The 25,253-nt window shown below is 37.4% G+C and overlaps 2 protein-coding genes across 2 annotated transcripts; one reads left to right on the forward strand and one right to left on the reverse strand.

The window, feature by feature from the left end:
• Positions 1 to 56: 56 nt before the first annotated feature.
• si:dkey-183n20.15 (RING-HC_RNF170 domain-containing protein) lies at positions 57 to 5,457 on the reverse strand. Its single transcript, XM_056259877.1, has 6 exons — positions 5,349 to 5,457; positions 4,224 to 4,290; positions 3,925 to 4,033; positions 1,268 to 1,341; positions 1,013 to 1,123; positions 57 to 578 (listed from the first exon to the last, which is right to left on the reverse strand). Exons 1-6 carry the CDS (start codon positions 5,375 to 5,377, stop codon positions 273 to 275), a joined length of 696 nt encoding a protein of 231 aa, XP_056115852.1. The 5' UTR covers positions 5,378 to 5,457; the 3' UTR covers positions 57 to 272.
• A 1,990-nt stretch (positions 5,458 to 7,447) lies between these two features.
• Positions 7,448 to 23,498, forward strand: hook1 (hook microtubule-tethering protein 1). The gene is made up of 22 exons (XM_056259879.1): positions 7,448 to 7,631; positions 9,729 to 9,814; positions 10,421 to 10,493; positions 10,593 to 10,643; positions 10,960 to 11,092; positions 11,987 to 12,054; positions 12,170 to 12,232; positions 12,339 to 12,422; positions 13,915 to 14,078; positions 14,303 to 14,443; positions 14,541 to 14,742; positions 15,315 to 15,425; positions 15,562 to 15,649; positions 16,017 to 16,083; positions 18,268 to 18,408; positions 18,651 to 18,738; positions 19,009 to 19,040; positions 19,141 to 19,223; positions 19,426 to 19,526; positions 19,846 to 19,947; positions 20,075 to 20,143; positions 22,001 to 23,498. Exons 1-22 carry the CDS (start codon positions 7,590 to 7,592, stop codon positions 22,154 to 22,156), a joined length of 2,145 nt encoding a protein of 714 aa, XP_056115854.1. The 5' UTR covers positions 7,448 to 7,589; the 3' UTR covers positions 22,157 to 23,498.
• Positions 23,499 to 25,253: the final 1,755 nt, after the last annotated feature.

Raw genomic sequence — 25,253 nt, forward strand, 5'->3', positions numbered from 1 at the left:
TTTCTGTGGTGTGTCTCGGTTTCCTTTGTGTGAAAGTTAAGCGATTAAACAAAAAATATATAAATAAGTATTTATTAGAAACTTTAATATTTACAAAAGCACTTTACATTTATTATGTACAATCTGTCTTTAATAAAACACCTTAAATTGCCTGGTTTTATAACATCAAAACTCCATGTTCAAAGTGCAGCAGGTCATAACACGGTTAACCTTTGCCAACAAGGTTGATTAGTGTAATTTCAACATGCTAGTAAGCACATTATCACTGTCCTCTACAAGGCGTCGGTCAGAACACCCTGCGTGACTGAGCGCGTTCCTGTCCTCTGTGGCCCCATCTGTTGGTTGATGTTAACAATAGAGATGAGCAGAAGGAAGACCACTACAAAATCATCCAGGGTGCCCAGCACACTGCTCAACGGCCCAGGAAGAGTCTCCAGAGGGGAGGCCAAGGACATGGCAGCACCAAATCCACACACAGCCACCCTCAAGAGAAACAGCCACACCAGGCCGCCCATGTTCCCCAGCCATCTCACCAGCAAGAGCAGAAAGAGAGGTGTATCACACAGGTAGTCCTTAACCTAGAAAGAAAAAGATGACAATCATATTGCAGCATATGACCTAGCACGTGTGATATCAGTCTGTGACGTGTATCTAAACAATAAAAACATATCCGTGAGTGTCATCCAACTGTAGGCAACAATGCCGTTCCTGGCCTGTGGTTTCACAACCTTTGAGGCATCAGGAAACGAAATAGGTGTGGTGATGTGATATAGTCCATAGCAAATAAAATGATAAACTCTGCTGAGAAGTAATAATGGTCACTGCATTGATTTACTGGGAGCGGCGCAAACTTGTCAACAAAAAAGAAAGCTTACGTTTTTTAAGTCAACTGTCACCTGTCTTTTACAGCATGCGCAGTACACACAACGCAGATGCTGACTGTAGGCCGTGCCGAGCTATTACAATCGCATTGTTTTTGTAGAGTGAAACGGAACATGCTCTAAGTATTTACCTGTCTTGGTGCTCCAGAGTAGCGCTTGTTATAGTCTCTGACATGTCTCAGCACTTCTCTCTCTTTACAGTCAGCTCTGTTCTCGCTGAAGAGACGGCACATCTTATTCACCTGAGTATAAAGATAACAAATAAATCAGAAAAAAAGATAACCCTTTCATTTTAGTGGTTGTCTATATAATAAAAGACACCAAATACGATGAGAGGTTTATCTATCTCATCTTTTTGAATCTCTTACCGAGACAGCATCTCTTACCGTCTGTCTGCACAAAGGACAGTTGATGGCATCTAACCAGGAGCAATGTTTCCAGTAAGATATCAGACATGGTGCTAGAGATGGAAAGAGACAGACGACAGATAAGCATTGGCCTCTCCTTTACTATGTGCCTATTCACTCAGAAAATGATTCAGGCCCTTTATACTCCAACTCAATTACATTGGCCCAAATTGAGTTGGGCCAACTCAATTAAATTGTCGTCTTTGATATAATAATATTTTTATTGTATACACAAGTTTACGCGCCAAATCATGGGCGCCGCCATAACTCTACTTAAATGCACTTCATTTCCGCCGGAAGAGGTTTGCACACAGCGTCTGCCGGTGTACACAGCGACGGTTCCACGACTGGAGATGGCGTTACTATCCCCCACCCGAATTCAGTGCAGAACACTAACATGACGACGTGGCCCAGCATAACGTACAGCGAGATTTGCTCCTACTTCGTGCAATCCATGGCAATAGATGGAAAAGCAATTGGACAATCTGAAAGCCGTCGAGGCATATCAATATCTGCACAGCAACAAAGTCGGTTGTGTCATGTCATACACAGCTAGATAAAACAGACATAACGTGCAAATAACTATCAGTTTATGTCCGTGGTAATAGCAAATGTATCTGTGTGTTACTTTAATGTTTCTTTTAACATAATAACAACAATTGTGGCTAAATAAGTGTTTGCAGTTTATAGCTTAATCAGGGAAGACATTTACATGATTATAGGAAATAAAAGAAGCATGTTGTTGCGGATGGAATACGTGTTTGTATTTGGAAAACGGACTGTAACCTATAACATGACTTACTGCTGAGCTATAAATAAAGACATGATCTCTTTTGCAATTATCCTTATGACTCTGCATTGTTTTACCTGCTGTGTACCAACCAACCATTTTACCGGTTAAAATACCTTTAAATGTCGAAACTAACCCCTTAAAATGCAGTAGCCTATTCTACTTACAACAAAACGATTGAAGCCTCTACTTATTGCAATAAATAATGCAATCACTTTTCGCCACCGTGCCGGATCTCCGGCGTGCGGCCGTGAGAAAAATATTTTCCCGATTCATTTTTGTCCAGCTTTAACGTGTTAAAATATTTAATGCAAACGCAACATCTGTTCTTTCTGTCATCCTTTTGCTAGGGTTATGACCATTCTCTTATTCACGCAAATGCTTTAACCACTCATGCGCGACAAGACAAAAGAGAACGCGCTGTCAGTGAATGTCCTCCTGACGATCCGAACTATATCATAGGCTTCTTAGCTAGAGTGCAAAGTGTGTGTGTGTGTGTGTGTGTGTGTGTGTGTGTGTGTGTGTGTGTGAGCCATGATGATAATAATTAGGCGATCGAACTGTGTGTGAGAGAGAGGCGCGGGCGCGATACTGTGTGAGTGTGTTTGTGTGTAAACAATGGAGCGCATGGACCTCTTCGTAGCTGGTTTGCGGTCGTAGAACTCTCTATCTAACCACTCGTTCAGGTGCTTTCTCGAGTGTTTACAACCAACTATCACACACATCGTTCCCGAACCACCTTTCTTCATGTTGTAATTGTTATGTCACTGCGATATCAGCGCTTTGTCGAAGCTAGCTAGCAAAACAAACCCAGACCGCCAGAACGGAAGTGGGTTGCATCGACGGGAGGAGTTTAGGATGTAGAGCGGAAACGGCTCATAAACTTGTGTATAGATGCCTTAGATTTCATTTTCCATAGCAATACATTGACTTTGGTGATTCAGAAATGTAATTTGGATTCCATTATTCACATCATGTTAAAATCATACAAAAATATGGTTTGTTGCCAAGCTATATTTATTTAATCCTTTTTTTGATTCAGGTAAATCTAGCAAGTAGATGGAATATTTTTTTCTCAAAGTTTTTATTTAACATAAATGAATTGTTCAGGTTCACTACTTTTTATATATTTAGTCAAATGTATATGACTAGAAGGAAGAATAATAAGAATAGATATTGGAACAATTGATTGAATCACTTGTGTATCACCACAAATCTATTTATTTTTATGACTCATTTTTATTGCTTGTATCTTTGCTGCTCTTTATTTCAGTCTCTTTATTGAGCTTATTTAAAGTGGTGCGAGAATTACAATGTGATGGTACAACGTTTTGAATTTTGTATAACCTTGTAGTTTGCTATTAACGTAAATCTAAAAATTGTCCCTCTCTGAGTGTATTCACGTGATCTAGGTCAGGTGAGAGGCACTGCTTTCGTAACTATGGTAACAGTATAATATTACACAACATACACAACACTCAAGAGTCACATGACCGGGTAGTAAATGCCCACCATCTGCTCTCTCACAGTTAGACAGGGGCCGGTTGGATAAACCGCTAAAACTAGTCTTACAAGTTAGTCATCCAATTTTTTTCTTTTAGACTGTTCATAACTTTTTGGAGTCGATTTACATAAAACCATAGATTGGTCTAATTTAGTAAGACTGACTTGACTAACTGCTAACATAATGGATTTGTTTATGCAACTGGTCCCAGTTACTACAGTCTAAACCTTAAGTGAACCAGCATGTTATGATTAACATTATGAAACTCTAACATCTGAGATCCAAATAATTGTTTAGTTGTTTTTTTTGCAATGATGTAGTTTGCAGTCGGTTGACACGCACCACAGAAAAGATGTCCACAGTTTGTCTCTACAGGATAACTGGCGCTCTGTAAACACACGGGGCAGTGGACATCCCTGTTGCCAGCTGGTAACCACATTTTAGGCAAATCCTGCAAGTATAAAATTAAGAGATTATACTCACAAAAAAAAAAAAAAACGGTAGGCTAATACATGTCATTTATTTCTAGGATTGTTTAATTTTGTAGTATTGTATTGAAACACACTGAAATGCACATTTCTAATCGGAAATGATGCATTTAATTAGAAAAATACTTAAAAGAGGAATACTGTACTATTCACCTCTCTGTTGTTCACGTGAGGATTGTGTGGCTGACCTTGACACCTTATCTTTGAGTGTAGAGAGGACCTGCAAAAGTGAGAGATGCCGTTATTGAAATGCAATACTGTGGAGTTTATGTTCACCCTTTCCTTCAAGACTTTAAACCAAAATGCAGGGCTAGTGTTTAAAAGGTAATACATTTTGTAACAAAAAGCAGGTTTTATCTTGAGATGAATAAATGTTTTTATTCTAATAAAGACTGTCCACCCATAATTTCAAAAGAAAATCAGCTGTAATGAATTGTCATTCAACTCATGATGCACATTTAATGATGATGACATTGCACGATTAGATATAGGCTGACGAAGTCTAGATGAGCACGTACAAAATCTAAATTTAGCTGTCTGACACACCTGTGTTTTACTCATACTTGATGACGCAATATCAGGCAGCCTTACAATACATCAGGATATGAAATATGCCACTACTGAACTAAAATTTGCTTTTGATATGAAAAGAACTTTATTTGAAGGTATTATATTATGATATATAGATATAGCAAAATTGTCTGTAAAACAACACAATGTGAGTTCAAATTATAACTGAAAAAAGTTTGACTGACATGTTGAAATCTGATATCATAGTGTTTAATGTGTGTGTGTGTGTGTGTGTGCGTGTGGAGCCTTTTATTGCCCCAACATACCATAACACAATTAACCTGCAGTCGCAGGACACAACACAAAATTCAAAATTCATTTATATATACATTTCTATGTCTAAATTATATATTTCTCTCTCTTTTAAAGAGATGCTGGATATGATTAAACTGTTTAAATATAACCTTATATCAAACAAAGTTATTAATTTGGGTAACACTTTCTTTTACAGTGTCCTTTTTACATGTTACACTTATAGTAATAAAAGTAAATTATGCATAATTACATGCTACTAACCCTATATTAAGGACATGTATTTTACTCAATACTTTACTGTATGTTACAAGGACACCTTAAAATAAAGTTTAACCATAATTTGCTTTGTTCATTTATGCAAGATATCATCATTTAAACACTCAATTTAGGATTACCAGGCACAGAAATGTGCATGAAATATATTAAAAAAAACAAATAGTTAGACTCTCTCACCTGTTGTGGAAGCTGCAGCTGGTGGGCATGTTTCTTGTTCGTAATTCAGTTGCTTTCTCTCGTGGAAGGCAGAGACTGGAATGCTTTCAACTGCTTCACACAGTACATTTGACTGACGGCTTAATCATTAGCCAGGGCTTTCAGTCCCACTTCAGTCCCTTTTTTGAAGATTAGATACACTGAGTTCCTGTTGGATTTTCGAAATTCAGGAAAGTTGCTTGCAATCTTACTGATCTCTGTAATATGTTCATCATCAATGTAAAAGTGTACTGATTGGCAATATTTGTGTTGATCAAAGCCATGGCCGTTCCTCGGTCTCAAGTGTTTTATTTTTGTCATGTGACCACTATCACAGGTTCAAAGACAGGTTGTAAATCTCCTCCTACTTTAAGAAGGTTAGTCGTCTGGTTAACCTGTCAATGGTTTACCGTAAGTTTACACAATATAATACACTGTCCCATATGGATGACCAAAGAAAGGCACTTCACTGGGATTGGATGCCAGTAACTGGGGCAATCCAGCAGGTTAAAATAAAGCTAAACCTACTTTAATACTATACCCCATATAGGCTCATTATATTAAATACATTGACCCTCCAATCTATGTACCTGTGTACAGTGTAGCTGGAGCATATTATGTGTGTGTGTTTTTATTAAATAAATATCTCGAAATTCTTTATTGACTTAGTTACCCACATTGGCTTCATACCATCGGTGCATTTGCCCTGGACCTTGTTACTAAAAATGTCTCAAGCTAATATTTATCTTTCCCATTTTTGCCTAAACTACAAGGTCATAGTGGCTGAAAATAGCAGGGGCAGTAAAGGCCCCTGGCCCAAATAAGAATCTGAAGGCTATCATGGTTTAAAGTCCAGTGTCATGTCAGTCAAGGATTGCTTCCACCAGGCTGTCCCATATACTGGTGCAACAGTTCCAACAGAAAATGTATTTTTGGCTTATTTCTTGAGCTCAAGTATGTGCTGTAATGTGATTAAATTATGTGGCTTTGTGGTGACATTATAAATGGAGTAAAGCATCATAATGTGTCATAATGTGTAAATAATGTGTCTCTTATTTTATATATAAACTTAGTATTCCCACATATGCTCATATACAAGGCGAATGTGACTTCACATCACAATCTTATCTTGTGTTTTTATTACAAAAAAGGTAATAAAAGCTTTGAGAGATATTAATGTTTAATGTTTAGCAACAGAAAACACAAATCTGTGTAAATCAGTAATTAGCATTCTTCCTTATTTCAACTCAATTTGACTATTTTAATTATACAATCATTTTGTTTTAACCCGGAGCCAGTAAGGCTCATTTGAAGATTTAAACTATATATTTTTAGAAGTGATCTGCCTTGTATAAGTGCCTCTGAAATAAAAGGCCAACTGTCATTGTAATCTGCCAAAAGTTTGCATGAAGCATTGATAAGTGTGTGATATGGAATAAATGCATAAGAATGTCCCTATATGCAGTGCTACGTGTAAAATAAGTCAAATAAAATACACATTGGACAAATTATGATATTTTAATTTAATGGTAGGCTATAATAAATATTTAAATCCAGGTTAAGCTGATGAATTTGTTTTGGAACAGATGGTCTGAGATGACAGTGAAATCTGGACATTCTGCATGGAATACAATCTATTTCATATTGACAACTCAGCATGTTTTGCCAGCTGGTTTGTTGCTGGTCCATGGTTTATTATCCTATATTTCTATAATGTGAGAGAAAATTTAAATCTTAAATCCTAATAGGCTAAATAAACATTAGACAAAAAAAAATTAAGTGCTTATTTAGGTGAATCTGGCTCATTTTAAGTTTGTGTTGATGAATTTGAATTGTATAACGCACTGTAGACTGTTTCACATTTATATTCTTTTAGAGTGTGGAAACCAAACTATTACACCAAACAATGTTCACTGCTCTGCCAATCTTCTCAGATCTCTATTTAGATTGGCTGCACGGTGTCCTGAACTCAACACGCCATTGGTGTTTTATTTCTTGCTGTTGCGCTCTTGATCCCATCAATCCCCAATCCTTATCAACGCATCACGCGCTGTATCAGCGGCGTGCATTCAGGAAGCCTTTACGTATCAATTTGTGCGTAGACGCAATTGACGTGAACGTAGCGCCGCTGGTGAGCGCTAGGCAAATACACTCGCAGGTGGGAAAGGGAAGCGCATTGTTGACAGGTGGACGGAGATATTTGCCCGATAGCACAGACGAGAGATGGATTTAAATAAAACGCTGTGCGAGAGCCTGATTGTTTGGGTAAGATCCTGTCTTTTAGTTTGGCTTAATGATCACCAGAACCATGTATCTGCGATCAGAGCCATGACGATAGCGTTAAGTTTCCTGTCGCAGGTAGTCGTTTATTTCTGGCTCCATGGTCCAAAATTACCGGAAATAAGACATTTCCACATACTCATGTAAACCAAATGGGGTCTGCGGTGCATCATTAAAACATTTACAAATGCGCTAATTTCTCCACGCGGCACCCGTCCAGCACGCGACAATAGCCTAGATATAAAATATAAAAGGCTAATAATCAAAACGACACTATTAGAACTAGACTCAGAATGCGGTTAAACATGTAAACAACACAAACAGTCACAGCACAGCCAACTCCTTCCTCATCCTATTTAGGTGTCTAATCTGGCTAGCAAGAGTATTTGTGGAATGTCTCTTATGCAATGAGATATTCCCAGTCTCAGTTTAATATGATGTCGCGTTGACTGTTGACTGCGGCTTGTGATCGCGTACGGCGCGTGCTTGCGATTCTCTATATTTGGCTCTGATCCATGACCATGGCTGTGTTTACATTGCGTCTGCGCCAGGGCCCCTCTGAATAGTTCTCAAAAAGACTATCTTTCCTAGATCCTAATCTCTAAACCTGTGGTGTCTCTGTATTTTCATTCATTCTGCTGCAATGAATGGCATGCCTGTGCTTATAATGTATGGCACATTTTAAATGCAATATTTGTATTAGTATCTCAGAATGACATTTATATAGTGTTCTCTATTGCTTTGGTCAGAACTGCACACCCACATTTGTCCAAATTATGTTTTTGTTCAGAAATCAGATTATATATTTGAGTCATGAACAATGTGTTTTAAATAAGTTTCAGTGCTTAAATAACCTGTTTAATATAATTTTTTGACTTTGTGGTACAACCAAATAGTTGTATGTATATACTGTAGTTGTACCACCTGACATGGCAAGTGTGCCAACCTACCCATACTTGAAATTAGTTTTTACCAGTATTTGAGAGAGATCTACAAACCTTTTCACTCTACCACAAGGATCAGTTGGGGTCCTCTGGATGATGCATTATTATGTTTACTTTTATTACCTTGTCAATTTATAATAAAACAGCCATGTTTGCAGTTGTGCCACCCTGACATAATTTGCTGGACAAAAGTTTTTGAATCATCTCAACAGCTTTAAAACTATTGATATTTATCAAATTTGTTTATATGAAAGGTTTCAAACATAAAATATTGCCATAGTATTTCGTTTTTAATTTTTTTATTGGACACCATTTAAAACAAATCATAGTCTGTTCATTTGTTCGGACAGTTGCACCATTTGTTCGGACAGTTGCACCACCTGAAATGTTTAATATTTACTGTTTAAGATAACAAAACATAAAATGATAGGTATTATTTAAATTTACTAAAAACGAATTCAAACTAAATAGGTTTTATTGAATAAAGTGATATACTGAATGAATTTGAATTTATGAATAACATGAATCAAATTATTGTAAAAGGAAATAATGTACTTGGACACAAATATGCATGTCATGTCATTGACCCAAATATAAACTTTAACAACATGATTGAGCATTTTGTAAATGTTTACTCCATTGTATTCTTTTAGTGGGAGTACTATATGTGGCATTTATTAACCTTTGTCAATGTTAGTTATTAAAAATATGATTGTTCATGTTAGTTCACAGTGCCAAGTAAATTTGAACAGATACAATTTTGATTTTAATAATGAATTAGTAAATGTAGAATTTAACATTAACTAATATTGTTTATTGTTAGTTCATGTTAACTAATGTAGTTAACTAATGTTAACAAACACTTTACTGTAAAGTGTTACCATCAAAATATATTAATGGGGCTGCACAATTATTTGATATAAAACTGAAATCTATAATAATAGTTATAATGAAATCTTAATTATTATTATGCATATTATTATGAATATTAACATACAATCTCAGGGGGTACATCAAGTAAATATTTTACATAAAAGGGGTTCAGCTGACAAAAAAGTTGACATACTCACTGTATTCTTTCATTGTTTATTCTAGTACTCTATACCCATGTTTCTTTTCTTTGTATGTGTGGCCTCAGCTGCAGACCTTCAAAACTGCAGCCCCCTGTAAGACCGTGGACGATCTGACCTCAGGGTCAGCCATGTCTCAGGCTCTGCATCAGATGTGAGTGTGTTTACATTTACTTGACATTAATTCATTGGCAGATACTTTTGTCCAAAGCAACTTATATTGCTTTCATTCTGTGTATTTGATTGGTGTGAGTGTTCCTTGGTAATTGAGCCCATGACTTTGACGTTGCTAGCGCCATGTACTACCAGTTGAGCTGCAGTGTTTCCCTGACTCATTCATTTAATTCATACTTGACTGTGTTTTACACTTTTCAGTTGCCTCCCACCTTCCTTTCCCCTTCTTGCTCTACTAAATCAAATTAATTCTTTCCAGGTCAGCATTACTGATTTATATCTCAGCTTGTCAGTGTTTGAATATTTTATGACTTGTATTGGGTTGTTGGTAGTCCTCAGAGTCATATTACCTGGGTTTTGATGTATATATTTTTTGTTGAATAAACATTGATTCAAGTAGGCTATAGTGAAATTTAGCATATATTGTTCTTAGAGATTGTGATTTAACTCCGATTGCATTAAAGCAGGATAGGATGGGAACAAAACATATTTGATTTGATTTTACCGACTGATCTGAATGAAAGCATCTGAAAGTGTCTGAATTAGAATAGACTGAACTGCACTGATCAATATGTTTCAATTCCAGAGATCCTTCATGGTTCAGTGAGAGCTGGCTGTCTCGCATTAAAGAGGATGTTGGAGATAATGTAAGACTCAAGGTACATTCATTTTCCTTCCAGACCTTAGTGCTTAAATCTACTTTTGAGAAAATGTCAAGTATAATGTGTTAAAGTCTTTGTTTCACTCCGTTTTTACAGCTGAACAACCTCAAAAAGGTCCTGCAGATGATTGTTGATTATTATAATGAGGTAAATTACACAGAGGTTTGGTTAATTAAAATGCTTGTTTCTGCTGTAACATGGCATTAGTCAGACTTTGAAATGACAACAAGGAATTAACCTTTAATCTAACAATTTACACATGCCGACGACAGTCACATGAATGTGTGTAATTGTTGGGTGGTTTAATTATAGCACATTCTGTATGAGCAACAGATATTTTAATGCCTGCAGTTTTATTTCAATTTTAGCAAAGGCACAATGACCATACAATCAGATTCATTCTAATAAAGAATCCATGCTTGTGTGTGTAATTCTGTATGTGTTATGATCCCTTTGTGTTCAGGTTTTAGCTCAGCAGATCACGGATTTTCCTCTGCCTGACCTGGTGCGTGTGATAGAGCAGTCGGATCAAGTAGAGCTGGGACGCCTCCTACAGCTCATCCTAGGGTGTGCAGTCAAATGTGACAGGAAACAAGGTAGTAAAAGGGATAGTTCAACGAAAACCTTCAGGGCTGTTTAACTTCACTTTTTGACATACAATCAAAAACTTCCCCTCGGGGGAATCCCCATCGCCATTTTGAAGTGTGTTCGTCAAGTGGACCAGGGAAGTTCATTAGGACAGACCCTTGAACCCTCAGTTTTGACTGAGAGAGCGAGTCTACTCATCAACACTATTGTGACGTCACAATAGCAACTCGCAGTGCTCGCACTTAATTTACCCACAAGTGATCCGAGGGCTTATAGTGTTCCATTTAAACCCATTGCAAGGGTTCCACCAGTAGTGGGCACTCGTGCAACGGAAGTAATGACGTACATCCAGGTGAACGAGATAGAGGGAAGTTAGCGAGGGAAGGGCCTTAAAAAATTGGACTTGAAACTGAAGTTACGATAAACGTTTCTTCTCTATTGTGACGTACATATCTGAGAATATATACCTATATTCTCAAACAATAAGAAATGTTGAGTGGGACTTGATTTTGTCTTTCGGGAATTGATTGTTGTTGTTTACTATTGCTGTGATCAGATTGTCCCGCCCATGCCGAAAAACACAGAAGAGAAGAGATGTAGTTGCAAGAGGGAAGGAAAGTTATTTTGACTAAAGTTTGGGAGGGAATAATGCATCAGCTCCTTGAATAAAAAAAAAAATCTAAATAGTGTTGTGCACATCATTTGTACTAAATACTGCAATATACCTTAAAAAACAAGAACTGTTTGATTTCATGGTGAATTTAACATTTTGTCATTATTTACTCTCCCTTATGCTGTTTCAAATTTGTATTGTATTTGTATCTCCATATGCTGCTATTTTTCTTGTGATCTATCTGTATTTCTTAATTTTTAATTGTTAAAAATTGTTGTTGTTTGTCCAGAGTATATCCAGATAATCATGACCTTGGAGGAATCTGTACAGCATGTGGTGATGACTGCCATTCAAGAGGTGAGAGGCCATTCGTTTTATTCAGATATTTTTATGTGGCCATAAATTCACCTTAATAAAGAAAGAATGAAAAGGAATTCTTATGTGTTTTTTTTTATTTTATTTTTTATTACAGCTAATGAGCAAGGAGAATATGTCTCAGTTAGGAACAGAACCTCTTGGAGATGTTGAACACCAGGTAACAAATACAAACAATATAACAACATCATACCATCCGAGAACTGTGTTGATATTGTTATTAAATATAGTATCTTGTTATATTGTTCAATTATGTTTTTTGGTAGTTAAAGAAAGCCTTGGAGGATCTGACTGAGGTCATAGCAGAGAAAGAAGAGTTGGCACAGCGATGTCAGGAGCTCGACATGCAGGTGAGATACCAGTTTCACTAAAACTATTGTCAAAGCATTTGCATCTATGAAGAAACAATAATATTAGGGATGTTAAGTCAAGTCACATTTATTTACATAGTGCTTTATACAATACATATTGCATAACAGAATACTGCAATGTGCTTGCAGACTGTAAGTGTTAGCTCAGTGAACAGCATTGCTGCTGTTCTGTTTGTTCACTTTCATGGATGAACTGATTTAGCATTTGAGTGCAAGTATTTTTGGTTTGTCTGTGCAGAGGCTGATGTGTTTTTAGCTTTTACAAAGAGGTGAAATAATCTACAATGTACAGCATTTTCATTAAATGTTTAGGTATGTATTTCCTTTTGGGAATTTGTGGTAAATATAAATATATATATACATTTAAAGGAACATATTGTTGCAGGATTTGTACTGCCATGTTAACTTTCCTGCGCCCATAAATGGGTTAGAAATTCATGTGTTGCTGATTCTTGACAGATTGAGTTAAAAGTATCCATGACCAATGAGAGGTAAGTCTAAACAAATGCATGGCAACCTAGCCTAACTAAAACTAACCAATCTAACCACTGGCAAACGTGTGCGTGTGTGTGTGTGTGTGTGTGTGTGTGTGTGTGTGTGTGTGTGTGTGTGTGTGTGTGTGTGTGTGTGTGTGTGCGCGTCTGTGTCTGTGTCTGTGTCTGTGTCTGTCTGTCTGTCTGTCTGTCTGTCAAAAAGAGCTCATGGGTTCAGTGCTAAAATTATTGGGTTATCAGTTTGCTGTGGTTTTTATATTTGTGAAACTCTAAAACAAGAAGAATAAAAGCCATTTAACATGCCTAACATTAACAGTGGATTTGTTTTATTTTCTGAATTAATTGTTTTGCAAATACAATTTGAAACTGCATCAATTTGGAGTTTATGTAAAAGGGATATAATAATAGAAATCATTACTTCATGGTCTACATATACACTGCTATTTGAAAGTTTTTTTTGGACGGGGGGGGGGGCATTAAATTGATAAAAAGTAGTAAATACATTTATAATGTAAAAATGTATAATGTTTTCTACCAAAAAATATTATGATAATAGCAAAAGGATTGTTGCTCCAAATCAGCATATTAGAATGATTTCTGAAGGATCATATGACATCGAAAACTGGCGTAATGATGCTGAAATTTCAGCATTGCCATCACGGAATTAGATAACGGTTTATCTAATATTTAAATAATATGTATAATATTTAAAGTTATTACTGTTTGTACTATATTATATGTATTGGTCAAATAAATGCAGCCTTGATGAGCATAAGCGATGTTTTTCTTTCAAAAACATTAAAAGATCTTACCGACCCCAAACTTTTGAACAGTAGTGCAGTACATCATAATGTACAACTGTAAATGCAATCCTACATTCAAATATCCCATGTATGTAAGTCATTCATGCCTTGATATTAAATAACATCAGGTTTCCAAGAAAGGCCTGGTATTTGACCCTTTTGCCCTTTGATCAGGTGACAATGCTGCAGGAGGAAAGGAACAGCCTCCTGGCTGAAAATGACCTCTTGACTGATCGAGCCAATCAGCTTGATACTTTTGATGACCCCAGCACTCCATCAGGGAGGAAGCACAGCCAGCTACAAATACAGTTTGAGCAGCTTCAGGAGGAGACCTTCAGGTACAGCCTCATCTAACTAACTACACATCTCACACTCTCGCAAATCCAAACTAACTGGCCAAATATTGTCTGAAAAACGTACTTGATATTAACCTGCTGCTGTTCTGAATATAGTCGTTGTTGCATAAGTAGACAAACATTGAAATAATGAACCAAGCGTGGGTCGAATGTCTCCTTTTGAAATAGCTTGCAGTGTGAATAATAAATGTGTATGTAATATCCAGACTGGAGGCAGCTAAAGATGATTACCGCATCCACTGTGAAGAACTGGAGAAACAACTAGTGGAGCTTCAGCATCGTAATGATGAACTGACAAGCTTGGCTGAGGAGTCAAGATCGCTTAAAGATGAATTAGACATATTAAGGTGTGTGCTGGGTCATACGTGTTTCCATATGTAGTCTTTGCCAGTATTCTGTTTGGCTGTTTTGGGAAGTCTTTATGATTCATTTGTGTTTGTTTAGGAGCTGCTCTGACCGGGCAGTGAAGCTGGAGGCCTCCGTTGAGACGTACAGGAAGAAGTTAGAAGATCTAAGTGACCTCAGACGGCAAGTGAAAGTTCTGGAGGAGAAGAATATGACCTACATGCACAACACGGTCAGCCTTGAAGAGGAGCTGCGCAAGGCCAATGCTGCTAGAGCTCAGTTAGAGACTTACAAGAGACAGGTACCGTTTAAACGTGTTACCAGTTTTATTTTAGTGTTTTGTTTTTTTACTCAGCCATTAAATAGTTGTCAGGATATACACTGTTCAGAAGGTTATTTTATTTATTTTTTATAAATTAAAACTTTTAATCCGCAAGGATGCATTAAACTGACCATCAGCACAACAGTTTTGAACATTGATGATAATAAGAAATGTTTCTTGAGCATCAAATCAGCATTTTAGAATGATTTCTGAAGGATCATGTGACACTGAAGACTGGAGTAATGATGCTGAAAATTCAGCTTTGCCATCACAGGAATAAATTACATTTCGATATGTTAAATTCGAAAACAATTATTTTAATTTGTAATAATTTTTCACAATATAACTGTTTGTTCTGTATTTTTTTTAAGTAAGTCTTGGTGAGCATAAGAGACTTTCAAAAACATTAATCTCATAAAATAATCTTACCGACCCAAACTTTTGAACAGTAGCGTAGAAATGGTGACCACAATCATGTTAGCCATAGAGGTCACACACAACTTCAGACTTGAAAGTAATATATCAACATTACATTGTTTCTGTAACTTTAGGGTCAGGAGCTCCACAAGAAACTGTCTGATGAGTCCCGTAGGGCTGATAACCTGGCCTTTGAGATGAAGAAATTTCAGGAGAAATATGATGCTGTACTGAAGGAGAAAGAGGTAGACAGACACATTCACATGCAAATACTCAGACAACTAACACTGTACATTAGATGATTTAATGCTAACGTGTGTCATTTCTGTGCCACTAGCGGCACCAGACATAAAAAACTCTGTGATATCTGTGTTTCATCAGAGGATCAGCATTGAGCGGGACACTCTCAGAGAGACCAATGAAGAACTGCGATGCACACAGGCCCAACAGGACCAGCTATTACTAGCAGGTACAGTATGACTGCAGATACCACACCTGAAAGTGTTGCAATGTCCCTCTAGAAAAGGATTCCATTTGAATGAAGACGGTCACTCACAGACATGAATTGCTACAGACAGGCTCTGCCGAGTGCGATAACAATTCTTCCACTCCTTCAGGGAGGGATTTGTTTGGCATAGGCAATTTAAATTCAACCAAATCAGCTAGTTCAGAGGCAGTACAACCTGTTACATTTATATTCTGACCACAGTGCAGCCTTGAACCCAGCTATTTCAGTGATCTGTCTGGGTCACTTCACAGCTCAGTAAACACAAACTGAAAATGTAGTTTTGCAGATGGTATGAAATTTGAACTTGTTCTTATTTCACACTTCACAGCAAAGTATCAAACAGGAAGTCCAAGCCATGATAACCTAGCAGCTGAGATGTTGCCCATTGAGTTCAGGTATGATGCATGTATGAGGTAAATCATCGCACATAACTGTTTTCTATTTGAATACATTTTAAAATGAATTTTTTTTCCTGTGATGGCAAAGCTGAATTTTCAGCATCATAACTCCAGTCTTCAGTGTCACATGATCCTTCAGAAATCATTCTAATATTTGGTGTTTTTAAGAAACATTTCTTCTTATTATCAATGTTGAAAACAGTTGTGCTGCTATTTTTGTGGAAGCCATTGTGCATTGTTTTTTAAAGGGTTAGTTCACCCAAAAATGAAAATTCTGTCAGTATTTACTCACCCTCATGTTGTTCCAACCCCGTAAGACCTTCGTTCATCTTCGGAACACGAATTAAGATATTTTTGATGAAATCTGACAGCTGGATCACTCCTCCATACTAGTCCATAGCCTTTTTCAGGGATTGAACTTGCCGGCCTCGAAAAGTTATTAAAGGCATCGTTAAAATAGTCCGAGTGACTACAGTGGCTCAATCTTAAGTTTTCAAGCGACGAGAATACTATTTGTGCGCAAAAACAAACAAAAATAACGACTTTATTTCAACTATTCATGTCCTTCTCTTTGGGCCTCTAGTCAGTTAACGTAGTGTGATTCCGTAGAGCTACGTCACACGTAGGCTCACTATTGGCCGACGCTGGTCATGTGCGTGATGCGCAGGGGCGTAGCCAGTATTGGGCCAGGGCGGCACTGGCCCGCCCACATTACTCACTGGCCCGCCCAGGCAAGTTTGATAAAAATACATTTTTAGTTTATTTTTATTCAAATGTATTTAAGAAAATATATTAATATATACCTGATTTATTGTTGACTGCTGTGTGTGTTTAATTCGTTTTCCGAATAAAATGAAACTGTCGAAGCAAGTTGTAGAAAGCCTCTCTCCGGAACGTTATTGGTTGCTATGGTTGCTGGGGGTTCCGACAGGAAAACTCACAAGCGTCGTCGGCGCCACAATAATGGCTAAACAACTTTCTTTAATGTGCTATTTGAAAAAAGCAAGAGTTGAGGAAGAAGACACGCCACTGCCTTCATCTACCGAGTCCACACAGCCCAGTTCTTCAAACTCATTAACCCAGAAGGCTAGTCAGGTGCTGGTGGCGGCTGCTTTTTGCTCCCTCTCTCCGTCAGCCTGACGCGGGTTTAGCCGCCGATCTAACTGCGATATTATTATTTTAGCTTACTTTATTTTCGGGTAAACTGTCTTTGGACTGCTGACTAGCCTGAATAAAATAGACAGGTTATTGTCTACACTGGTTTGTCCAGCCTTTATTAAGCTCTGTTGGTTGAACATGATGATTTGCCGAATATAAAGGTGTAACTGTTTTTGCAGTTTGTCTATTAATTTTTCTACTCTCTAAGGTTAATTATTACTGAAGTCATTTTTTTTCTATGAAAAACTATAGGCCCACTCACATTTTCACTGGCCCACCCAAAATACAATTTCTGCCTACGCCACTGGTGATGCGTGTGACGTACAACAACAGAAGCTTACGCTATTACACTAGTGAACTGACTCGAGGCCCAAGGAGATGGACATGAATAGTTGAAATAAAGTCGTTATTTTTGTTTGTTTTTGCGCACAAAAATTATTCTCGTCGCTTGATAAACTTAAGATTGAGCCACTGTAGTCACTTGGACTATTTTAACAATGTCTTTAATAACTTTTCGAGGCCGGCAAGTTCAATCCCTGAAGAAGCCTATGGAGGAGTGATCCAGCTCTCAGATTTCATCAAAAATATCTTAATTCGTGTTCCGAAGATGAACGAAGGTCTTACCGGGTTGGAACAACATGAGGGTGAGTAATTACTGACAGAATTTTAATTTTTGGGTGAACTAACCCTTTAAGGATTCTTTTGATGACTAGAAAGGTCAAAAGAGCATAATTCAATTCACGTTTATTTGAATAGAGCTTTTCACAAAACATATTGTTTCAAAGCAGCGATTTTGGTTTATTTTAACTTAATTTTGTGCAAGAATCAAATAAAGAGTGAAGAGAAAGAATTTTAAATGGCTGTTATTACTACTGTTTATAACATCACACTGGAAACAAGGCCATTAGGAAGATTAGTATGGCACTTGTCTTTGTGATTCACATACATCTTTTATGCATTAAAAATTTGGGACACCTAAATATTTTGTATATGTTAATGTGTATACTGTATCTGCTTCTCCAGGGAGAAGTTCATCCGTCTGCAGCATGAGAACAAGATGTTGCGGCTGCAGAAGGAGGAGTCTGAGAACGGGCGCATAACTGAACTGCAGGAGCAGCTGGAGGAGGCCCGGCGTGGACGGAGCCAACTGGACACTGAGAAAAGGTACAGATTGACATAATGCATCAAATAGAAACTATACTGTACATTCAGAATGCATTTTTAAAAGTTGTACCATTTTTAACTTGACACGTTGTGTTAAAAACTAGTGCCACTGTGCCTTAGTTTTAAATAGCAAGCTTAATTGATTTGATGGATTTGACACTATTGATTTAATGGGTATATTTTCATTTAGTCAGTTTCAGTCAATCTGTAAAAGCCTTGTGTATTGTTTTATGTGTATTAAGGTTAAACAGTGAAAGAATCAGCGAGCTGCAGCAGCAGGTAGAGGATCTGCAGAAGGCCTTGCAGACACAGGGAGCCAAACCTGACGATGTAAGTGTGTGTTTAGGCCTCTTGATGGTGCTGTTTTGACACATTTTTGGTCAGTGCTACATAAACATGCACTTTGCTAAATGATATGGGCTGTGTTTCTCAAAAGCATAGAGAGCTAAGTTGATCGTAGAGACCATTGGTTTTTCATTCTACTTGGGCTTACGATGCTTTTGGGAAACCTGGTCTTTCATTTGTTTTATGTGCAGAATGCTTTTACATTTATAGTGGTAGTGACTTATCAGTCACATTGCTTGCTTCTTTTTTATACAGTCTCATCTGAAGAGGAAGCTGGATGCTCATATGTAAGTTTAGACATTTGCTCAGATTTTTTATTTGATTTGAGCATCTTTTGCACCTTCTGAAGCTGATGGTCCTAATGTTTGTTTTTTTGTTTTTTACCAGGGTGCAACTGAATGAGGCGCAAGATGAAATCATGAAGAAGAAAGAGCTCTTGGAGGACCTTCAGCCAGACGCTACTCAAACCAGTTAGCTTCCAAATTTTGATCTGACCCTATATTTTACACCAAATTGCCCCTCATGACTTCATAGACAAGAATGAGTCACACTCACTCACTTAAACCGTAAACTTTGATGTCCAGAGTGACGTTATGATCCTCTTTGAGTCAGACAGAAAATCTTTTCAACTTTAAAATACCTCTCAGTTATAGAGATAAATGTCACTTTCAGGTGTGAAAATGGACGAGCTGGCAGCTGCGCTGAAGAAGAAAGATGAGGACATGAGGGCGATGGAGGATCGATACAAGATGTACCTGGAGAAAGCGCGTGATGTAGTTACATTAATTTCAGCTCTCAAATACGTAGCCTATTTTGCTACTGAATGACTTGTGCTCTTGCATGTTACAATTTTGTAGTCATTTTGAAGTCCTCAATATTTTCATGTTATTGAATTATGTACAATTAGGAGGAACCAATCAAAATGTATTTGACATTGTCATTTTTTTTGCACATTAATTAACTACAATTTTAATCGGACAATATAGTATGTTTTCTTGGATAATTTTAAGTTTTTTTGAAAAAAAAGAGTGGTTTTACATCTTCCAATGGTTAAATACATCATATTGTGCTTTTTTTTTTTTTTTTTTTTAGGTGATTCGAGCTCTGGATCCCAAGCTAAACCCAGCCTCAGCTGAGATCCAGTTACTGAAAGCGCAGCTCTCTGAGAAAGACAAGAGGATGAATGTGCTGGAGGTAGAGAGGTCATCTCTTCTTAAAAAATGCTTTGTTATTCATGTCCAGCAATTTGCAACTCGCAATGTCATTCTTTCCAGTTTGTTGTTCCTTTACTCATGTCTGTTCTTGTGCAATATTTACCCAGCGGGAGTGTGAACAGGCCAAACTGAGGGAATATGAGGAGAAGTTAGTTGTGACAGCTTGGTATAATAAGGTATGTTTAAAGTGCCAATTAGCAATGCTGTAGGCTATTTATTTAAATGAAATATGCTGTAAGACATTTATATATTTCTGTAAATTAAATGCTGTAAGGTATTGCAATACATTTGGATTTTATTTTCAATTTAACCCGTTAAAAATATTTAACGCAATTAATGCTGCATTGATTTTTTTTTCTGTCGTCCTTTGGCTGTGCTACAGTATATGATCACGCTATCATTCATTCGAGTGCTCTTAAACCATTCAAGCGCCATAAGATGCAAAAGAGAACTCAAATCTTTACTGGCGCACAGAAAACCGCATTGATTTCTCTTTCACGCTTGAACGGACAAAAACACAAAATTATGCCAAAATTCCTGTTTTGTCAAGTATCCTCATAAGCACAGTCTTAAATGAGTTAAAGAGTGTTAAATGAACGCAAAGAGTTGTGAGAAAATAGGATGTGTCAGATCCGTGTCATGTGCATCAGGTCTTAAAGTGACAGTAGCCTAATAAACCCACTGCTGTATGGGATTAATGTTAATCAAAGATTTATCAATCAAAATCACTGTGCTTTAATAAGAATTAGCCTATATTTAACTCATAATTTCTGCAGTTAAGACTGTGATTGTGTTTGATATCTATTACATTTCTATATGAATCCTACCTGTTAGACCTACCTGAAAATCTTAAAGCACTGTTTACAAGGTTACATGAGTCAAAAACAACGAAAACAATAACTTTTTTGTGCATTTTAGCAGGGATGGTAAAACTCTGAACCGTCCCGCCTGGGAAAAAAAACCTTAGTGTTGAACCCTGATATATTAAAGGCACATCTAAATTACTATTACAATGGGTTTATGTGAAGATTGTTTTAAGGTCACTTAGATTACATTTTATTATATATTTTTTAAGCCTATTAAATGTTAAAGTTTATAGCTGTCTTTATGTTGTTTCTACATTATTTTGGAGATTACATGTGAAAGTATTACAACATAAAAATATATTAAAAACTTTAATGTTAGGTGCAATTAATCGCGAGTTATTACAGAAAAATGTGCGATTAATTAGTTAATTTTTTTTAGCGATTGACAGCACTAATATAATTATATTTATAGGAAAATCACTGTAAAAATATCCCTATTACCTGATATTTAAAACTAAAATATGTCTTAAAATATATATCTCTGTGACCGCTGTAGATTCTGTAAACTTCAATAAAAAATTAAAAACATTTAGCTAAACAGAAGAAGGACTTTCTGTCTGGGTGCACACTGTGCAAATTTGACCTCAGCTGAAATTCTGCCAGTGTCCGAAGTTTTTTGAGGGGCAGTCCTGCAGTGTGGCTTCTCCTAAAACGACCGTCAAATCAAAAAACACCACTTGCTCCACACTCCATAAGCAGTCTTAATTTTATTTTTTATTTTTTATTTTCAAGACAAGCCATGATCAAAATTAACGCTAGAGATTGTTTTTGTTTTCTTGCCACCATTTCAATCCCACATGTGAACGCAGCTCACCGTCACAGAACGTGTCACAGAATAATGATGTGAAACTCCGGACGAGTCTTCTTGCATGCGTCCGTTTTTAAAGAGTCTTGACTGTCGTACAGTCTGACATTACTGACATCTGAGATCTTACAGTGTGGCATGGCTTTAAACTGTGATCATGTTTGTAAAGTCTGACAAGTAACAATCGGGAAGGACTATTATATATCGTACAATGTATACCCGGCTTTCGATATTTTGCTCATTCACACAACACCTTTAAGCATTTTATTGGTTTGTTGAAAAATCAATCAGCAATGATTTGCCTTGTGTTCAGTGTTTTTTTGTTGTTGTTGTTGTTGTTTTGTCTTGTGCAAAACATACAGAGTCTGAACTTCCAGAAGATGGCAATCGAGTCACGTCTTAGTGGGCGATCCAACTCTCTATTGCCGCCCGGCCAGTCCTTCCTGGCTCAGCAACGTCAGGTGACCAACGCACGGCACACCATGCCCATCAACGTGCCTGCCACTTCTTCCAAGTAACCTTGTCCTCGGTACTTCCCCAACTTCCTGCTCTTCTCCTCCTTTCTCTCACGTTCACACTCAAGTGACCTTAAGTACACTTCTGAACAAGGGGACAAGCATGCCATGATGAACAATAGCATGTCCCCTCACTCTCTACACAGTTACACATGTATGTATAATAATGTACATAAGGGGTTGAACTCTGAAGAAGGTTACTCAATCAGCACACAATGATATACAGTAGCAGTCTTTTTCACTTTCAGTACTAAACAAACACCTGTAACAGTCTGCAGCAGGGCCACTTCTGAACCAGCATCGATACTAAAGGTCACAGGTCAATCTTTTGTCATGCTCACTCAGATTGTGCGGGAAGAAATGCATCCGATGCATCAACAGGTCCTGTAATGGTAGCATGCATGCTTTTGCTAGGAATGACTTCCAATGATACTCTATGCAGCCGTGGAATATATTTGTAATCGTGCAAGTACAACATGCAGTATAAAACATTGAAAGTGTATGCAGACTTCACAATTTGCCCTAACCAATCAAAATGCTTAGATCAGGAGGAAGATGTATTTGGTGCTGGACACCAGATTCCTTAGTTTGTTTCTTCCTATTACAATGACTTTCTCAGACAACAAAACTACATTAAAAAAGACATGCATATAATCACTCTAATTGATTCAATCTTAAATCCAGGTGCTTTATTCAGCCAGTCATAGTATTTTATATTCAGTTGACTGTGATAGGACTCTTGCATGCTCTTTTAACAAGCAGAAGGGCCTTTTTATCCACTTAACGTTTCCTGTCTGTGTGAATTATCAGGATTTGAACACCAGCACAGAATTATAACAGGCCATAGAAAACTGCTGTGACGGCTTTGAATGTGTTGTACGCCACTCTCAAAGAATACATGCGTGACTAGTGAAACATAGCTGCATTGTGAAATGGCTTTTGCTGTGTTGTGAAAATCTGCCCCTGCTTCGGTTGATTTGACTGAGCTATCTGCTAATAGACTAGCTGTTGCGTTTTGAATAATTATGCTATCAATTCTGTTTTAAAGGGTAAGCTCAATCATTGCAATTCTGATTTGTCTTTTCCGGTGTTTTATTCAGCTAGGCTTTTTGGCCTGTGATGGGTAAATGCGTATGTATTTTGAAATGCTAATATTTATGTATGATGTGTTCCAAGGAAGAAATCTTAAATTTGTGAACTCAATTTTATGAGCACTGTCATTGTTTGTGAGAGATTTTGAATAAAAAGATTGGACTCATATGGTATTAGAGTAATATTTGGAGTTAAAGAGCACAGGCAGCCTTCATTTACACGTGATGAATAAACTGAAGTCTGTTTTGCAATACCTTCTTGCCTTTTTAATGATCCCAGTGTTGAAGTCTTTACTCGCCTCTCACTCCGAAATGAAATATTTCCTAATTATTAGTGGGTGCTTGCCAAAGGGTATTGTTATTGCTCATACTTATTATTATTATTCTTCCACTTTTTTTTCGGCACGCTACTCCTCCCGCAGTTTTTGTCACAGACCCATGAATGAGGTGTAAAAACGTGCGGCCTATGGAGGAGAGGTGTGCTCTGAGGTTTATAAGCGATCAGGGGTACGGTGTTCGCCCCAGGGGTGAAAAAGCGGCCAAAAAAACGCATAGACTTAACATTGCGAAAAACTTTGACGACTCATAGCTCTGAGTGAGGATTTCGTAGAAAGGTGTAATTTACCACATTTGAAGAGGCTGGCAGGCTCTGTAAGAACATACCTCACAATGGGGTAAAAGTTGTACCCCTGGGGGGCAAGAGGCGCCCAAAGTTGCCCCATTGACTTACTATGGCGAAGGTCGGCCCATGAAACGCATTTGTTTTTCCTACTATGGTAAATTGCATAGGGATTTTGTATTGATCATAACTCTGGTTATGATATACAAGGGGGCGGGCTCATTTTACTCAGATGACCAATCAGTCTCTCAGGATCATTGTGAAGCTAACAAGCCACGCCCTAGCAACCATTTAGAGCACCATTGCCACAAGTTCCATAGACTTCCATTGAAAGAGATCAAAGGGATATCTCTGGATAGAAGTGTCATAGAAACATGAGGGTGGTCTCGTTTGACTCGGGGCAGCAAACAGCCAATCATGAATCACCTCAACACTTCCTAGCCCTGCCCTAGGAACCATTGTCGAGCACCTTGGCAACCAAAAAACAAAGAGGGATGTCTTCCATTCAGAATGTCACAGAGGCATGGGAGTTGGTTTATATCATTCATACTGACAAGCAGCCTTTGGATCATTGGCAGCTCCCAAGCAACTCCATAGCAACCAAACAGAGTACCCTAGCAACCGTTTAGCAAGACCCATATCTCTGCATCAGAACATGGTATAGAGATGGGGGTTGGCTCTTTTGACTAAATAACGTGGTAAATCATACTAGAAACATGGTAAATCATACTACAGTGTGGTAAATCATGGTAAATCATACCAGAAACATGGTAAATCATTCTAGAACGTGGTATATCATAGTAAATCATACTAGAACAGAGTAATCATGCTAGCATGATGCTAGCAACATGCTAATCACGCTAGCTAATTGTGTTAGCAACATGCTTATTGTGTTAGTATCTTGCTACATTCTAGTTATTTTTGCAATCCCACTATGTGACACTTGTAGTGCTAAAAGTACAGACAATTCTTCAAAATTTGCGGATCTAATTTAACTTGAATAGAAATTATGAACATTAAAAATATTATATATTATATTATAATATACTGTGTTACACAAACACACACTGAAGTGCTTGTTTTTAATGATCTGAAATCTGAAATAGAGCCTATACAAGGAAATATACAAGGAAATAGTTCCTCAGTCTTAAAATGGCACAGCATATAAACATATTGTGACATGAGATTATGGATTTCGGATTATTTATTATCATGACAAAACCTTGCTTTTTTGTTGACTAATACCTCTCTCTATGCATTATCTGTTTAAAAACTTGAACTTCATTCCCTCACCCCACAATCTGAAATGTGCCAACGGGTAGATGATTCTGTAATGTGTAACTTGACCTTTTCTCTCTTTTTTTTTCACCTGGAACTAGGACAATGTTCA

The sequence above is a fragment of the Rhinichthys klamathensis genome, unplaced genomic scaffold (genome assembly GCF_029890125.1).
Source record: "Rhinichthys klamathensis goyatoka isolate OS25496 unplaced genomic scaffold, OSU_Roscu_1.1 h1tg000170l_1, whole genome shotgun sequence".
In the NCBI taxonomy this organism is placed as follows: domain Eukaryota; kingdom Metazoa; phylum Chordata; class Actinopteri; order Cypriniformes; family Leuciscidae; genus Rhinichthys; species Rhinichthys klamathensis.

Excerpts from the sequence above, each read along its gene's own strand:
- hook1 (XM_056259879.1), top strand. The coding sequence starts at position 7,590 with ATGGATTTAAATAAAACGCTGTGCGAGAGCCTGATTGTTTGG. Across the intron at positions 14,079-14,302 it reads CTTCAGGAGGAGACCTTCAG|ACTGGAGGCAGCTAAAGATG; the intron begins GTACAGCCTCAT and ends TGTAATATCCAG. Across the intron at positions 14,444-14,540 it reads GATGAATTAGACATATTAAG|GAGCTGCTCTGACCGGGCAG; the intron begins GTGTGTGCTGGG and ends GTGTTTGTTTAG.
- si:dkey-183n20.15 (XM_056259877.1), bottom strand. The coding sequence starts at position 5,377 with ATGCCCACCAGCTGCAGCTTCCACAACAG. Across the intron at positions 4,034-4,223 it reads CTCACGTGAACAACAGAGAG|GATTTGCCTAAAATGTGGTT; the intron begins GTGAATAGTACA and ends TTATACTTGCAG. Across the intron at positions 1,342-3,924 it reads CTGTGGACATCTTTTCTGTG|CACCATGTCTGATATCTTAC; the intron begins GTGCGTGTCAAC and ends TTCCATCTCTAG.